The 18742-nt window shown below is 30.0% G+C and overlaps 1 protein-coding gene across 3 annotated transcripts; it reads left to right on the top strand.

Annotated features, from left to right (window-relative positions):
* Positions 1-8834: 8834 nt before the first annotated feature.
* Positions 8835-18329, top strand: LOC18602103 (protein decapping 5-like). Of its 3 annotated transcripts, none has more exons than XM_088805833.1 (8): positions 8835-9175; positions 10232-10332; positions 11517-11588; positions 12323-13312; positions 15730-15795; positions 17022-17212; positions 17291-17401; positions 17832-18329. In XM_088805833.1, exons 1-7 carry the CDS (start codon positions 9022-9024, stop codon positions 17385-17387), a joined length of 1671 nt encoding a protein of 556 aa, XP_088661959.1. In that variant the 5' UTR covers positions 8835-9021; the 3' UTR covers positions 17388-17401; positions 17832-18329. The 3 variants fall into 3 exon arrangements, with proteins under 3 accessions (XP_088661959.1, XP_017975694.2, XP_007033348.3); XM_018120205.2 differs by having other exon boundaries at positions 8839-9175; positions 17022-17180; XM_007033286.3 differs by having other exon boundaries at positions 8840-9175; positions 17022-17186.
* Positions 18330-18742: the final 413 nt, after the last annotated feature.

Below are 18742 nucleotides of genomic sequence, written 5' to 3'. Positions count from 1 at the left end.
AAGCTCCACGAGTTGCTAAGTACGCATCCAATGATGTTCAAAAAGAGATTTTGCATATTTTGGCTAATATGGTGAGAAATTCAATTAGAGAGGAGGTTGGAAATGCTAAATTTTGTATCATTATTGATGAAGCTCAAAATGAGTTTAAAAAAGAGCAAATGGCTATTATTTTGAGATTTATTGATGGTGATAGTTTTGTTCAAGAACATTTCTTTGATCTTGTACATGTTAGTAATACTAATGCAATGACTTTGAAAAAAGCGTTTTTATTTGTTCTTTCTCATTATAACCTTCAAGTTGAAAGTATTCGAGGTTAAAGATATGACGGTGCTAGTAACATGCGTGGTGAATGGAATGGTTTACAAGCTTTGGTACTTAACGATTGTCCATACGCATATTATGTGCATTGTTATGCTCCAAGATTACAATTAGCATTGGTTGCAGCATCTAGATAAGTAGTTCATATTTATCAATTTTTTACACAGTTGACTTCTACTATAAATATTATTAGTGCTTCTTCCAAAAGGCATGACTAATTACAAGTTGCTCAAACAATTGACATTGCAAACATGATTGTTAGTGATGAACTTGAAACAGGTAGAGGAACAAATCAAGTGCGAACTTTACAAAGAGCTGGAGATACTCGATGAGCTCATACTTTCATTCTATTTGTAGTTTAATGAGAATGTTTGATGCAACCTACACTGTTACTGAAAATATTATTAACGAAAGGGCCAGTTATTCACAAAGAAGTGATGCTTCTACTGCTAGTAATATTAGTATCATTTGAATTTTTTTTCATATTATACTTGATGTATAAGATCATGGGAATCACTAATATTCTTTGTTGAACAGTACAATTACGCTCTCAAGATATTTTAAATGTAATTCTTCTTGTTTTTACTACAAAATCACTCTTTTAGAAGTTAAGAGATCATGAGTGGTCTAATTTGCTTGAGAATGTGACAAAATTTTGTCAAAAAATGAGATAGAAATTCTTGACATCGGTGCACAATACATCTTGGGCAGAGGTTGATCTCGTCAACCAGATGTAATTGTAGAGCATCATTATCGAGTTGATGTATTCTTAATAGTAATAGATTCTCAATTAGAAGAATTGAATTTAAGATTCAATGAGCAAACTGTGAAACTTTTAACTCTAAGTACTGCTTTAGATTCTAATAACAATTACAAATCATTCAATATTGATGATATCTATAAGTTAGCAAAGAGTTTTTATTCTTAAGATTTCAAAAAACAAGAAAGACTTATTGTGAGGTTACAATTGAGACATTACGAGTTTGCTATACCTCATCATCAAGGTTTTGAAGATATTAAGACACTTTCTAAATTGTGTTAAATATTAACAAAAACAAGAAAGTCAAGAAATTTCCACTTGATTGATAGATTAATTCGTCTTATTTTAACTCTTTTAGTTTCTACAATAACTACAGAGAGAGCTTTTTCAACAATGAAAATTGTGAAAACAAGACTTCAGAACAAAATTGATGATGAGTTTTTTGTAGATAATTTAGTTGTTTATATTGAGATAGACATTACTAGCCTTTTCAGTGCAGAGTCAACAATTGATGAATTTAAATTCAAGAAACATCATCAAGCACAACTTTCCTAAATGACTATTATAATTCTTTCTTTTCTTGTTCTTTTTTATTAACATGTTATATAAAATTATCATCAATTATGAATCTTATTATTATTGTTGGTTAAGTTCAACGTATTAATTTTAAAAAATTTTAGGCCTTAATCTTTTTTGTCTTTAGCCCCTAATAAAAATTGGCTAACTCCGCTTTTGTACCAAGAAATTTTAAATAGAGCAAGTACAAACTTACCTACAATTTCCTACTCGGTGTCTAGGTAGTTAGCTCACAAGTACTAAGGCCCATCATTGCCCAGGGCAGTCTAGAAATGGGAAACTGTTTCTCTATTTAGATTCCAAGATATAGTACAAGGTGCACAAGCTGATATTAGGATCGGTTGTTTTCTAAATGATCATGGGGATGGAATTCCTTTTGATGGCTCTAGGAACACTTTGGCTTATGCTTTTGCACCAAAGGATGAGAGATTTCACTATGATGCAAATGAGAATTCAAGCCCTAATCCTACTACACCTAAACAAATGACCTGAAATCAATAGTTGTGCATGGAATAGGACATAATCTCAGCCATGGTCATAGTTAGGATCAAGCTGCCATCATGTTTCCATCACTACCAACTAGAGCTCCCAAAAGGTAGTTAGGTGAAGATGACATTAATGATTTAAGACTTCTGTATCACTCAGGGTCAGCCCTTGGGTGAAGCCACCCAAGCAAGGGCTTTAAGCCCCCAATTTGGAAAGGCCCAAAATTTAGCGAAGCTCTATAATTTTATAATAATTATAATATAATTAATTATATTAAAAATATATAAAAATAAAAAATAATTAATAAAATTACTTATTCTCTCATTTTCTTAATTATGTGCTTAATAAATCTCAATTTTCTATCACTTCTTAATTTATAGAATGCTATTAATTCTCAATTATTTTCTCTTATTTCCAATCAACTAGCAATTATATGTATTTAATCATCTCCAATTACTATTTTTTCTTATTTATTTCTCCTATTTCCAATCAACGTATATAATAATTTCCAACAGTTTTTTTTTCTTATATATAAAATCAACTTTTTTTAAAATGTATAATATCTACTTTTGAATTCTTCTTTTCTCATTTCTTTTAAAGAATACACAAAAAGTCTGTTATATTATATCTTCATAAAACCGTAAGCCTCATTTGCAGTTTGTAATAAGTATTCAACAATTGGATACTATTGTTCTAATTTTTATAGACTTTTTTATTTTAATTTAGAGTTTATATTATATTGTTATATTGTCTTTATTTTATATGATAGTTGATTTATTTGAATTAAAAATTTTGATTGTTGATTTTATATTAGCAATTTAAAAAATATAAGATAATTATAACAGCTAAATATTTTCGTCCCTCATAATAAATATTTAAATATGTCAAATCAAAATTATGAATCTGGTTATTCAAAACTTAAAAAAATAAAGAATTGAAAGTTTAATACAATCTCAAAAAGGAGTACCTGATAAATTTTTTACCAGAAATAAAAATAAGGAATCAGAAATTATTAATGAATGTCCCTTAAACGAACAAATTAATAATCTTAGAGAGTTAGATGATGATGAAATACTAGAACAAAAAGTTAATGAAAAAGATTCAAAATAAGGTTAATGATATAGATTTTGCTAAAGATGAATTTTCAAGGCATTTTTCTACTACATTGAAAAGTTGAAAAATAGGGAGACGTACGAAAGAAGATGGCTAGTTTATTCAAAAGACTTAGATAGAGTGTTTTGATTTTGTTGCAAATTATTTAATTTGGCTTCTAGTACAAATAAACTAGCTAATGTTGGCATAAAAGTTTGGGAAAACCTCAGTGCTAAGCTTAAAAGTCATGAAATGAGTAATGCGCATATTACTAATATGAGTTTTTGGATTGATTTAGAAATGAGATTATTGAAAAATAAGACAATTGATAAAAGTGTTCAAGAACAAATAAAAAAAGATGAAAAACATTAGAAAAAAGTATTAACAAGAATTCTTGCTGAAGTCTTGGTAAAAATAATTTAGCTTTTTGTGGGAAAAATGAAAAGATCTATCAAAAAAGTAACATAAATTTTTTAAGTCTAATTGAAATGATTACAGAATTTGATCTAGTGATGCAAGAACATATTTGATGCATTAAAGACAATAAAATTTATACTCATTACCTTGGACATAATGTACAAAATGAATTGATAAATTTATTAGCAAGTGATATTAGAAATAAAATTATTAAAAACCTCATAGAAGCAAAATATTTTTCAATAATACTTGATAGCACTCCAAATGTAAGTCATCAAGAGCAATGTCTTTTATATTACGATATGTTAATATTTCATCAAGTCCAATTAAAGTTATGGAGTTTTTTTTTTTTTTTTTGAATTCTTAAAAGTAGATGATACAAATAGAAAAGGTCTTTTTGATACCATTGTGAATGAAATAAAAAATATTGAGCTTGATATTAATAATTTAAGAGGACAGGGATATAATAATGGATCTAATATGAAGGGCAAGCAACAAATAGTGCAAAAAAGAATTTTAGACTTAAATCTTAAATACTTTTATGCACCATGTGGTTGTCACAATCTAAATTTTGTACTTTGTAACATGGCGAATTCTTGCACTAAAGCTAGATCATTTTTTAGAGTGGTACAACGTAGATATTCACTATTTTCTTCTTCTACCAAATGATGGAAAATTTTACAAGACAATAAACTTAGCCTAACTCTTAAATCATTTTCACAAACACATTCGGAAAGTCGTATAGAAATTGTTAAAGCAATAAGATTCCAAGCTCCACAAATAAGAGATACTTTATTGAAATTAGCAAAAGTTAGTGAAGATCCTAAAACTAAAAGTGAAGCTGATTACTTAGCAATATATGAGCTTGAAAATTTTGAGTTTTTGTTGGGCATGACTATTTGATATGATATATTGTTTACTGTTAACTCTGCTAGCAAAAATTTGCAATCAAAAGATAAGTGTATTGATGTTGTTATAGAACAATAAAAAGATCTAGAGAAGATGGATTTGCGTATGCTATAATTTCTTCTAAAGAAATTGCATCTAAAATGAATATGGAACTTAAATTTCATGATACACGTATTATTCATAGAAAAAAACAAATTGCTGAGAATGTTGATAATGAAATAACTAGATCTCTTGAAGAATCATTTAGAATGATTACTTCTTTTATATATATAGAGCAATTTTTTTGCTCAAAAGTAGATTTGAAAATTTTAAGATATATAAAGTATTTTTAGTTTTTAATTTATTGGTAAAATGTTGAAGTTATTAGATAATAATAGTTTAAAAGAATATTACCTTAATCTTGAATGTTTCTTAAAATATGATAACTATTCTGATATTAATAGTTCAGATTTATTTTTAGAGTTACAAATTTTAAAAGAAATTTACAAATAGAAGAAAACAATCCATTGACATACTTAATCATATAAAAAGACTCGATTCTTTTCTAAATGCATATATTACTTTTAGAATAATGTTAACAATATCTGTAAGTGTTGCTTCAGGAGAAAGAAGTTTTTCAAAACTAAAATTAATAAAATCTTATTTAAGATTAATAATGTCTTAAGAAGGATTAAATAAATTGGCTATATTATCAATTGAAAAAAAAATATTAGAAGAACTTTATTATAAAAATTTAATTAAAAAATTTACATCTCAAAAAGTTAAAAGAATAAAATTTTAATAATTATTTTTAATTTTAATAAAAAAAAGCTTCATTTGAATATTTCACTTTACACTTTTGAACTTATTGAACCAATCCTAGTATCACTATTAGCAAAATCTTGCTTTGGTGAGACCTATGCAAGTTTCATGACATCAAAAGCTTGATTATAGCATATTAAATAAGTAATTAAACACAGATGAAAGAGTGGAATAAGAAGTGATCTACAAGCAAATATCAAAGCCATAAATTCAATGTAACTTATGCATAATTTCTAGAGTACAGTTGCTGTGTCCTATCTATATATTTTCTTATACATTTGAGAGCTTCGAAGTTTCTTTTGCATTCATTTAATGCCTGCTAAAAAAGACCGAGGCAGAAAATGATAAGTGTTTAAGCTGTAAATGAGCGAAATAATTAGGCTGAGTAATATTTCTTTTGATTTTGACAACTTAAAAGAATTTTTCATATTTGGCTTATAAATTAATCGAACTTGGCTCAATATATAATATAAGCTTAGTTTTTGTATGAATAGATCGTAGTATCATTCATAAACTTAAATTAAATTCTGAGTTAACTTAATTTTTTTTCTCAGAAAATTAAGTTTCATTTTTCAAGCTTATCAGTGTATTCAAACTCAACGTGACTATTACATGTACAGTAGTTATCATTAAGCTTAGGTAACTTCAACCACATTTCAATTTCAATTGGAAACTGGATTGGTATAATAAAGTTATATATTATATTAGACAATAGTGGACGCGTACGTACGGTATGACGATGATCCAAGCGGATTAATTAGGATCTTAGTATGCAGAGAGTTGACAGGTTGATGTCAATTTTGTAACATTGTCTAGGTTACATGCATGGTGAAATCCCCTTTTTCTTGTAGTTGCTTATCATAGCAAAACCCTACTTAACAAAGGCAATCATCCTTTGTTGTTGTCTTTTTTCTTTTTTTTTGTTTTATCCCTTGCTCAAACAGTTCATTCATTATTAATTAATAGAAAATAGCTTAGCAGCTTCGCAACTCATTCCAATGCCATTGAAGAGCAGGAGATACATATACACCTGAGAGTTGAAAACTTAAGATAAAAAATACTACATTGAATTGAAGGTTAAGCTCCCCTACACCGATCCATAGGATCTGTTTTGAAAGATTCACATACAAGCACAACTAAACACAGACACGTACACCACTAATCCAGACCCCAAATTTACCAACACGCACAAAACATGTTCGGATGGTCAACACCCAATTTTGCCAAATCATTCGCCTTCCTGTAAATTTGCATTATGTTTGATCTCACCAATCACTCTCCGATAGCATCCTATCAATTTTTGCAAAAACTTTTCACACTGGCCTTGCTCTGCAATCCCCTTTCTTCACCTATGAGATTGCAACACTAGAATCTAATTCTATCACTAAGGATTTGACACCCTTCCACGAAAGAGAATAATTAAAACTATAGAGATGTTTCAATTGCCATGCCAATGTTTCTGCACTATTGGAACCTTGTTCACCCAAGAAAAGGCACATCATGTTCCCATTACTGTTCCTGAAAACTCCCCTGTAACTAGTTGGGCTTGAACCGTCAACATTGAATTTCAGCTCGGGTCTTCCACTAAAAGGACCTCATTTGAAATTGGTGGCCTTTTTTTTTTTTTTCTTTTACATTGATTCAAAATTTAGCTCTCATTTTAATAATGAAAACCACATCTCTTTTCTCTCATCTTTTTGAGTTGGAAACCAAATCCTTTATTGCCAACCCAACCACAAAGATCATATTGCAGCTCCTACAACAGACATCCACCTCTTTTTCAACATACAATTTGGCATAAGGCTTTCACAGTAGTCTATCATTTTTCTTGTATTATTTTTATTGTGGAGAAAAAAGGAACAAAAAAAGAAAAAAAAAAGTAATTAAATAAATAAAAAAACCCTAATTCTAAATTTTTCACCGTAGCCTTTTGTTTCGTGAAAATTGGCTTGAACAAAAAATCAGATGATCAACAAAAATCATTTAATAATCAATGAAAAATTGGCCTAAACATTCGAAAATTGACCTCTTTTTTATTTAATTTTACTTCAAAATATTTTTTTAAAATATAAATACAAATATATTTTTAATATTTAATTATAAAAATTATTCTATTATCATTTTAATAATAAATACTAATATAAAAAATAATACTTTATCATTTTAATAATCTACATTTTTAGTATAATATATTACTATTTAATAATAATATTTTAATTATATAAATATTTTTTAATATTTATAATGAATATTACTATCAAAATATTAGTATTTTAATAATAAATATTACTATTAGTAATAAGTATTTTAATATGTTAACAAGCAAAATTTCAATATTTTGATAAAATATTTTAATAGTCATGTCAGTATTATTATTTTGATGTGAATGCATATTTTCCAAAAAAAAAACCAACCAAACAGCAGAAAAAAATTTTCATAGAGTCATCTAAATAACAAAATGCATTAGCTTTTTTAGGAAAATAGCAACTTTTTCAAAAACTTGCTTCTAATAGCCCAATTTCCATGAAATAAACAGAGCCTAAAATAGAGAACTTCACATTGAATGATTGAAACAACTGAATTTTATCTCTACGCTTTTATTAAAACTCGATTTAAGGACAATAAATAGTATTGTTAAAATTTGATTATTACCTTGAATGAAGTGACATTTTATTGATGACCAAGAAATGTTGAGGTGGATTAAGTAATAAAGCATATCAATATAAAAAATAAATATTTTTATTTTAATTAAATAATAATTAATCTTTTTTAAAATTTAAATATTAATTTTTACCATTTTTATTAAAAGTATAGTCTTTTATATACATATATTGATATATGTCACATGGCTAAAATCATCAATAAAATAATTATGCATTCAAATTTAACCATAAAAATTTAACATCTTTATCAATTATTATTATCTTGACTCTGAATAAAAGTATAAAGATTAAAATTAAAATGATTAAAATTGAGGTCATAAAGGACCAAATTCAAACTTCAACCTAATATTAATAATTCAAGAGAGAAGTGAAGTAAAATGATAGTATTTGAAAATCATTTTGATGTGAAGTTCTGTCGCATTTAAAAAAAAAAACTTTAAGTATTAAATAGAGTTTTGAATTCCACGAGTTGTGAAATGATTTATAAAGTTGTTATGTGTCTATTAAATAAATATTTTGATAGATATATTAGGATTCGTTAAATTTGTTTGTATAGTTTCAAAAACTTAATTGTTTCTTGTGTTGGATAATTTTTTTGATAACAAATTAAGTAATAGATTTTTTATTCAAAAATTTTTGGAGAAATATAATCCTATCTATTGGTTAAATGAGTTTAAATAATTGACACACGTGTAATTAACTTGACATAATTATTTGACAGAATATGCATTAATTATTGACTCGTTCCTTGAGAAAAAAAATCATTTGTCCAAGGAAAAGCAAACAGTTGTCATGTGGAAGGGTCCAAAACTGGAAACCCAGTGGGCTCCAACATGTAAAAGCACAGAACAAACATACAAAGCTTCAAAAGGTTTTTGCTTGCACGCCTTTTTTTGAAAGGTTTTGCTTTAGCACAGCATTTCTCTCTTTCATTTTACTTTGATTATTACTTTCACTGACAAAAAAAAAAAGCCAATGTTGTTGGAATAACGAAGGGCCATGGCCTCAACTGAGAGCTCCAGATCTTCAACTGCTGGGTCTCCTGATTCATACATAGGCAGCTTGATAAGCTTGACTTCAAAGTCTGAAATCAGATATGAAGGTGTTCTCTTTAACATCAACACTGAAGAATCCAGCATCGGTTTGAGAAATGGTAAAAAAACAAAAACAAAAAACTCTCTTTATTTCTTGGGTTTTTTTTTTTCTTTTTGGGGTTTTGTTTTCTTTGTTAAGGTTGAATAATTTATTTTGACTTGTTACTGTGAGGTTGCTTTTGGGATGCTTTCAAAATTCTCCTTTTTTTTTTTTCCGTTTTAAGTTCTTTGTTGGGTGTAATAAAGGCTTCTATGTGAGATGAATGTTGACCTTTTATGCAACTTGTATTAGTTGAGAAGGTCACTGAACTAAATACCCAGGATTGTGGAAGAGAAAGTTAATCAAGTAGGTAATCTAGAGAAGCAAAAAAAGAGAATGTTATGGGGCTGAAAACATATGAGAAAATAGCAGAAAATTTCTATGCTGATTTACTTTCAAACAGCTGGTGTACATCTCAAATTATAGGACGTTTAAATCATGATTCATAGTGAATACATAACACACAATTGCCCCTATTACTAACATTACAACTGCATTTTACAGCTCTCTGCACAACTATGCGGCAGCAATTAAGTTGGCAGTGCACAACTTCAACAATAATCGGCAATTTTAAATTGTTAATGGTCCATACTAAAATGGTTTGCCAAAGTTGTTAGTGCTATTATGGAGCAACAAGAGAATTGTTGGAACTTTATTTATAAATATGAATGATAAATGGAAGAGTTAAGTATTAGAATCGACATGGATTGCTATAACAGAGACTATAAAAATTGAAATTTATGGCTTACCAAAAAAAAGGAAATTGTATCTGTTCTTAAATGAAATTATATATTTGGGCAATTAGATGATAGAGCTTGGTGTAATCATCTATATAATATTACCCCATTCAGACTAGAGAAGGATGTGGCTCTTAGGGCTCCAAATGTGAGAACTTTACTGCTTCTGATGTTATTCTGTTGCTTGTGATTAAGAAAGGCCTCCTAGAAAATTGTTAAACAGAAGAACGGTTTGTTACATTTTGTATTCCATGTTTTAGTGACTCTTGTTGTTCTTTTGGGTGTTAAGATGCAACTATATCCTGGTTCTAAATATCTTGTGTTCCTTAACATTGCAGTAAGGTCATTTGGAACAGAGGGGCGAAAAAAAGATGGTCCACAAGTTCCACCAAGTGATAAAGTTTATGAGTACATACTCTTCCGTGGAAGTGACATCAAGGTACACCAAATATTATTGGAACTAATGTGCATTGATAGTGCTATTATCTACCTTTTCAATTTAGAAGTTTATGTTTGGGCAATTGGTCAAGGATAAAGAATCAGAATATGAATTTGAATTTTGGTGTTAGGAGGCCATTTTGAGGAAATGCTGAATTGCTGTAAAGTAGTAAGGGCATTTCTCTGGTTGGAAGTATATTCTTTTCCTCCAGTTATGGTGCCATAAGTTGCTCATCTGCTATCCAGACTTTAGGGCAAAAGAGGCTAGAAAATGCAAAGTTGTTTTGTTGCTTGATCACCCTCCTATTATTGCTTGTAAAGTTTGTTAGAAGTTTCTTTTGGCTCATACTAAAAAGCTTTCCAAGGTTTAATTTTTTCTTGATGTTAGAAATTCATTTGATAAAACTATTGTCCTTGAACAATCTTTATGAGATTCAATTTTTCCTCTTATCTTTTTCCTATAATCATCAAATTTGGTATATAAAAACAGGCTGCAACGACACTGACAAGTTTGATCATTTTTTGTCATGATAGAGGAATTTTTTGGTAGAATTGAGGTTTTTGATGCTATGGTGCCTAGTTGTGGCAAGCACAATATCTCAGCAGCCATTGATATATGGTTTCGCTGTGGCATTGATTCAAAATACTCTCTTTTATTTACTTTTGCCTTTCATTTTGCCGAGGTGCAGTAAGGTAAAAGTTGGAATTAGTGTTGTATATTTGTGCCCAAGCACATGCTAAGCATCGCAGGATTGGCACTGATATGTACATGGAGCTCAGTTTGGTCAACAAGCTAAGGTTTTGGTGCACCATTTTATTAGCGCTTGACTTATTAATGACTGTTTATGAGTGACCCCATAAGTAAGATTAATCTTTGATGCAAAACTTTACGGTGTTATTGAAAGTTGTGATTATGCTGCTAGGCAAGAGTGTGGTTTTCACACTATTAAATCCAACGTTTTAGATTTATCTGCATAAGAGTTGAGAAAAGAAAAAAAGAATTATCTTCGCTAAAGCATTGTAGTGTAGATGCCTAATTTGCTAGACTTCAATCTGATTCCATCTACATTTAGTGAAGAAAGAAAAATTCTTGTTCTCACCAATTTTATATCAGCCTGTTATCATATTTAGTGCCTTAAAATGTTCCTTTTTTTTTTTTTTTTCTGTTTCTCCATTTGTTTACAGGACTTGCAGGTTAAATCTTCACCACCAGTTCAGACCCCAGCACCTATACACAATGATCCTGCTATTATACAGGTAGAGGAAAGAAAATGGTTCCTATATATTAAATGTACAACTAAAATATAACTTTTGAAACCAGTAATATTATGTTGGATTCAGTATTACGATCAAGTTTATATGGAAGGATATTTAAAATATTTCTGGATCTGGCTTATCATCACTAGCTATGCAGATAGTTATAGTTTTATTGTACTTTCTAGTGAAGAAAGATTAAAATACTTACGGATTTTTTGTTTTGTTTGATGTATTTGGTTCTATTTTAATTTCTAGGCAGTTGAATTGGGTTTAGGGTTTAGCTTATAAGTACCAATTCTATTTAAGTTTCTGGTAGGTTCTGAATGACAACTTATCCGGAACTCGGAAAATTGCTGTGAGATGTCCCTTTTTCGGATGTTCCTCCCTTGTCTTTTTTCCCTAGTTCTCTTATTTCTCCAATTTGCTCTGTTTCTTCCATCTTCTCCTTAATTTCCCTCTAAATTCTATTTTCTCCCTTCTTTCCCTCCTTGTTCATCACTGTGCTCTAAGGTGTCTTATCTATTGCAAGATGCATTGTATAGATATGCATAATTAAATTAATTTGAGGCTAGTTCTTAGTTTATTTTTACTGTAGCTTGCTGTTTCAAAGAGCATGACAAATTGGTATTTTGGGGTTATTGAAATCAGATTCTATTATTTTATCAAGCTTCAATGTAGATACATGTTTACAAGTCAAATTCACTGACATTTGTTCCAATTCCTTTCTTGTGCAGTCTCACCATCCCCAATCAGCAATTGCATCCACAGGCTTGCCTTCTTCTGTTACTGGATCTATACCAGATCCAGGTTCCCAAACTTCATCTGTAGGAATTGCCAGGCCAACATTTCAGGGTAGTCTTCCATTATATCGACCTGGTTCAGATTTAGGCCCATGGGGTTCATCAACTGCTCCAACCACAAATGGTGGGCTTTCTATGCCTATGTACTGGCAAAGTTACTATGGGTCAATGAATGGTCTACCTCCACAGCAGCAACCTTTGCTTCGACCCCCTCCTGGCTTGTCAATGCCACCTTCCCTGCAGCAATCTATGCAATATCCAGCCGTGAATGTGTCATTCCCTACTACAGCTTCTAACTTGCCAGCTCATCAGTTGTCTGAAAACACTCCTACTTTGATGCCACCCTTTGGTGTAGGCACCCTGAATTTGCAATCTTCTGTGCTTCCAGCCCAGTCTTCTACAGTAGTATCAGACTCATCAACTAGTTTGAATCCAGATACGGCTTCTGCTTCAACCGTTCCTACTGCAGCTTCAAGCAGTAGCTTGCCATTGGTATCTGCATTGAGTAGTTTGGATAAAAGTGCTGTCATGTTGTCTCTTTCTGACAAAACTAAGACAGTCCCTGATCCCATAATGCCATTCAAAGGCATTCCTGATTCTGCTTCATCCGCCATAGGGACAAGTTCAGTTTTGAATGATGGAACGCTTCCTTCTTTAGTGACCCCAGGCCAGCTTTTACAACCTGGAGTGCTCACAGCATCCTCATCTATGTCTTCACAAACAGCTCAGAAGGATGTGGAGGTTGTTCATGTATCATCTCCAGAATCAACAACAGCGCCTGCACCAGCACCAGTGTCAGCACAAGTACCAACACCAGTGCCAGCACAAGTACCACCACCATTGTTAGCACAAGCACCACCACAAGCACTGAAAACAGAAGGACAGGAACCGATATTGCCTTCACCTTCACCCTCAGATCATAAGGTATTGCTTTCATTATCTTACTTTCATTGTGCAAAGTGAGGGTTGTGGATATATGAGGAACATATAATGTGGATAGTTAAGTTCCTTGTGGTCCCTTTCTTAGTTGAAGGAACCTCACTTCTTGACTCTGAAATCCAACCTACCATAGTGACTTGGTGCCACTAAATTTGTATTGCTAACTTCTTAAAGAAATTCAAACTTTTGACTTCCTCAAAGCAAAGTGGCTAAGTGCCTAATCCGTATATAACTCATTGACATTTAGCAATGTTTTCTTTTCTAGGGTTGTCAAGGGGTAGGGTACACACTAATTTTGAGGTACCCGAACTCTAACTCTATAAGAAATAAAGTACCCAAACTCTATTAATTAGCCGAATATTTTTAAAAATTATTACCCTAACCCTAACCCTAATACATCCCCATTACCCTATAATTACCATAACCTATTTCAAAACCCGATTATGTAAAAAAATTATTAAAATGTTATTCATAGGTACGCAATTACTCGAACCTGAATATGTACTCGTATTCATATACAATAATATTTCTCTTACATATTTCATATTATTTACTAATAATTAAATTAATAAAAATACCGTAATAAAATTTAAATTTAAATAATCAAAAACAAATATCTCAAACATAATTAATAATTTTAGAAGTTATAATTTTTGTAATGTTAACACAAAATAGAAAGTAAATATGCTTATATTTAAAGTGTATGTATACTAAAAGTATTTTAATATATATAATAGTAATTATATTTCTTATAAATGAACCTAATGTATATAAAGTATATATATTAAAAGACATTACAAGTCAATTAATAATCATAATTTAATTAACTATATGGGTTTATCCTTAATTACATGAAATTAAAAAAGAATAACTAAGTTTCCAAACTATTTTAATCTCACAACTTTCTTTTATATTTATATATTATAAGTTTATATAAATAAAGGTATATATATTGTAATTAAATATTTTTTTAATTAATATTTTTAATATTAACACAAAATCGAAAGTAAATATGTTTATATTTAAAATACATAAATATATATACTAAAAGTATTTTAATATATATATATAATAGTAATCATATTCCTTATATATGAACCTAATATATATATATAAAGTATATATATTAAAAGGCATTACAAGTTAATTAATAATTATAGTTTCATGAATTAATTTAATTAATTATATGGGTTTGTCTTTAACTACGTGAAATTGAAAAAAATAACTAAGTTTCAAAACTATTCTAATCTCACAACTTCTCGTTAGGTTTATATATTATAAGTTTATATAAATAAAGGTGTATGTATATATATATACATTATAATTAATAATTTTTTAAGTTATAATTTTTGTAATGTTAACACAAAATAGAAAATAAATATATTTATATTTAAAGTATATATATTAAAAATATTTTAGTATATATACATAATAGTAATTATATTTCTTATAAATTAACACAATATATAAACTATATATATTAAAAGACATTACAAGTTAATTAATAATTATAGTTTCATAAATTAATTTAAGTAACTATTAATTTCATGAAATTAAAAAAAAATTAGTTAGGTTCCAAACTATTTTAATCTCAAAAGCTTTTTTTAAGTATATATATTATAAATTTATATAAATAATGGTATATATATTATAATTAATAATTTTATAAGTTATAATTTTGTAATGTTAACACAAAATGGAAAGTAAATATATTTATATTAGAAGTGTATATATAATAGTAATTATATTTTTTTATTATATGATATGATATTCATATTATTTAAACATAATTAATAATCGAATAATTTTTTAATTTACATATTAATGTCATTACATTAATAATTAAAGTAATCATACTTTTCATATATTTGTTAGTTTTTAACAAAAAGAATTGCTTGTAAAGTTGGTAAAAATTGTATATTTTTAATTTAATTATTGAAATAATAATAAAATATTTATAAATGGTAATTGAGTTTGGGTAACGAGTACCCAAGGGGTGGTACCTGAACCCAATTTCACTACCCAAACCTGTCCTAAACCCAATTATAGGGTATCTTAACCTATATAATCAGGTTGGGTATCTGTGGGTACCTTGTAACAAGGTACTCATTGCCATCCCTATTCTTTTCAATAAAAGTAGTATCTATGACATATTGTGACTTGTCCATTCAATGTATCTTTTTTCTTTTTTGACTGGTCAGGGATTATATTACCAGGTTTCTTTAGTTGTTGTACCATGGCTGACCACTGTATATTAATTGCTTTACCCTTCCCAATGGTTAGGTTTCATAGTTTTAATTTGTACATATCAATATATTGGCTTGAAATGGTTACATGTATGCTGACATCCAATTCCCCCCCTTTTTGGTGCATTTGCAACTGGTTATTCACCACCCTCCTAGCTGCTCAGAGCTCCAATGCACAGTTATCATAGTTATAGAGGACGTGAAAGAGGAAGAGGAAATGCGGTATGTTTTCTGTTTCTTTGCATTGCCATATTGTTATTTGTGATGCATATGGTGGCAATTTTATTTTCTGAGTGTGATTTAACTAAGTTGGTGTCTATAATGAAGTTACATTGAATGGAAGTTTGGGAAAGTTTCTGCAATAGCACTCCATGCCTTAAAACATATTTTAACTTGAGTACAATCTTTGTGAGGGAAGCTAATTGAATATTCTGAAGTTTTGGGATAATAAAAACTGATACTTCATCTGGGTAGAAGACTCTTTATTCCTAAATACCATTTAGCATTCTCAGACCCTTAATACCCCCTTAACCCCACAGAATATTCTCCCAAACTTTCAACGTATGAAAATATTATTTGCTTGACAAATTCATTGTCTATAACCATTTTAACTTGGTTGCCCCACTTTTTGAATTTCATAATTCAAATTTTGCCCTTTCATTTTCAACAGTTAAACTTATTCGGATCATTTTGAAATTTATAGTAGATTGATTGCATGTGAAAGCATGATTTTACAAATGAAATTTCTATATTTGAGTAGCTTCACCATATAAATATTGAATGGAGTATGTATATGGATAGTCTTGAACATGTGGAAGTGATCACTAGAGCATGTGCAGATCTGAAACTGTTATCTTTGTGTTCCCTTCTAGTATGTGTGAGCCTGCAGCATCTGCATGTTTTCCAGATTGCATGGTATCATTTTGGGTCAGTTTAGTTTGATTACTTAACTCTAAACTAAAGGTTGAGGTAAAACAAAGAGTTCAAACTAGATTTTTTGCAAACTTTATGGTGTATTCTTGTTGGAGAATAATCATGGGAATTGACTGATCATGATGTTGGAGTTCTTAAGTATTTTAAAGTTTTGTTTAAAGGTCTTTAAACGTCTGTAAAGGGAATGATATTACCAACCAAATCCCACTAGGAAAACACACATTTGAACATTATGGCTTATTGCTTACACAATCAATAGATAAAATTAATTCTCAAACCTTTTACAATGAGAAAATCAAGGATGGCTTTGTGGTAGCCAATGGGGAAAGATGAATGTACTCTTCTATCAATTAATGGCACTCTTTTTATTTATCCAAAAGTCTGTAACCGTTTTGCCCTGTAAGACCTTTATTTTGTTGGTCATTGCTTTGCCAACCTTCATTAGCTTACAAGGCTCATAGCTTTTACTGTCTGATGGCTTGGCTTGGTTTTAATGTCAAAATTTTTTGCTGTAGATTTCCCGTTCAGCAACCAGATTTACAGAAGAATTTGATTTCACAGTGATGAATGAGAAATTTAACAAGGATGAAGTTTGGGGTCATCTTGGCAGAAGTAGCAGAGGTCAGGAAGAGGATTTACAAAATGAAGATAGTGTTGGATCCTCATTAGTGGAGGTTAAGGAAAGTTCTGTCTCCCCACCCCGTGTGTATGTTGGTGCCAAACAAGTGTGCACTATTTGGTTCATAAATTCTTTTTGTTTACTCCTATTTTTCCATTTTTGCAGCCTGTATATGTCAAAGATGATTTTTTTGATACATTGTCATGCGATGCTCTTGATGACGGGTCTCGTAATGGCAGAACTAGATTTTCGGAGCAAATGAGAAGAGATACAGAGGTACTATATTCCATTTGCATTATTCACATCATTGGAGCATTTAAATTTGCAAAAATATTTTCTTCTGTATGTTTATATATATGTGTGTGTATTTATAGATTTATGTATATGTGTGTACGTGTTTGACTTAAGAAACTTTCACTATATTTGTTTGTCTGTTGTCATATAGAGTTAAAATATACTTACAACTGCTTAGTGTCCTTTTGTTTTCTATTTGTGTATGACAAGTCCAGTGGGGAATAGGAGGAATTGGAATTTAGACTTTGACCAAAGAACTAAAACCTTTAAAACCAAGCCTGGTTATGGCTTCTGGGCATATGATGGGGCTTGCATAAATCTCTGCCTTAGTATTTGGTAATATGTGTTGTGTTTATCAACATGCATGGTCTTGTATTCTTGATAAGAATTTCAATTAACGATATTTGTATAGACCTTTGGCGATTTCCCGTGGCATCGTGGTGGTAGAGGTGGCCGTGGACCTATTTATGGTGGTCGAGGACGCGGTTCTTACTATGGCAGAGGCTATGGTTATGGTGGGAGGGGTAGGGGATATGGCATGGCAAATCGTACCACCTAGTTAGGAGCCGAAATTGAGCACAGATCAAAGAATTACCAGAAACGCAGGGTTGTGACCACCAAATTGAAGACGCTCATAATGGCTTTGGGTTGTACTCCTAGGAGTAGTTGCTGCTTTAGGAATGAGTATTGAGTTATAGAAATAAGCAAAAACCCGAGGAGCCAGAGAATGGGATATCCATTGCCTTGCTCATAAGTATTTGTATGGATAGGTGTGAGGTGATTTGATCTGTTTAAACCCAGTTTTTTCTGTTGTTTTGGCAAATGAACACAATTTTGTATTATGTGAATTTTAGTTTGAATATTGTTCTTAAAATATAAGAAAATGGTTCATTCTATAGTTTTAATATCATGTATTTCTCCCTAACAGTTTTTTACCAGCAGTACCACATACTAAAAATTTTCAAATCATATTATTTTCTTACAATAATTTTTCATAACAATGAAGTCAAATGCTAGAAATCAAATGAAGGGTTCTTCTTCTTTTATTTATTTTTTTTGTTTTACTTTCTATCGATATTTTATCAATTCCCAATATACCCAGAAATTCTATGTATGTCTCATCTCTGACTCTGTTTATATTGGTTTAAAGCAAAAGAAATAAAATATTATGGAGGCTCATTAAGCATGGATGAATGTATCATGTATCAGTCTTCCTTCATCTAATAATAATTACAATGGCTGATGGTCACTATTTCATTATTCATCCCAATAATTAAAATAAAAAATCTAAAGTTCTGTTCCATTATTGTTTTTGGTTATTTG

This window comes from Theobroma cacao, chromosome 4, assembly GCF_053813885.1.
Source record: "Theobroma cacao isolate CCN51 chromosome 4, ASM5381388v1, whole genome shotgun sequence".
NCBI lineage: Eukaryota > Viridiplantae > Streptophyta > Magnoliopsida > Malvales > Malvaceae > Theobroma > Theobroma cacao.
Note: the sequence above shows the minus strand (reverse complement) of the source record. Positions and strands in the feature narration are given on the sequence as shown.

Excerpts from the sequence above, each read along its gene's own strand:
- LOC18602103 (XM_007033286.3), top strand. The coding sequence starts at position 9,022 with ATGGCCTCAACTGAGAGCTCCAGATCTTCAACTGCTGGGTCTCCTGAT. Across the intron at positions 11,589-12,322 it reads ATGATCCTGCTATTATACAG|TCTCACCATCCCCAATCAGC; the intron begins GTAGAGGAAAGA and ends TTTCTTGTGCAG. Across the intron at positions 17,187-17,290 it reads CCTCATTAGTGGAGGTTAAG|CCTGTATATGTCAAAGATGA; the intron begins GAAAGTTCTGTC and ends CCATTTTTGCAG.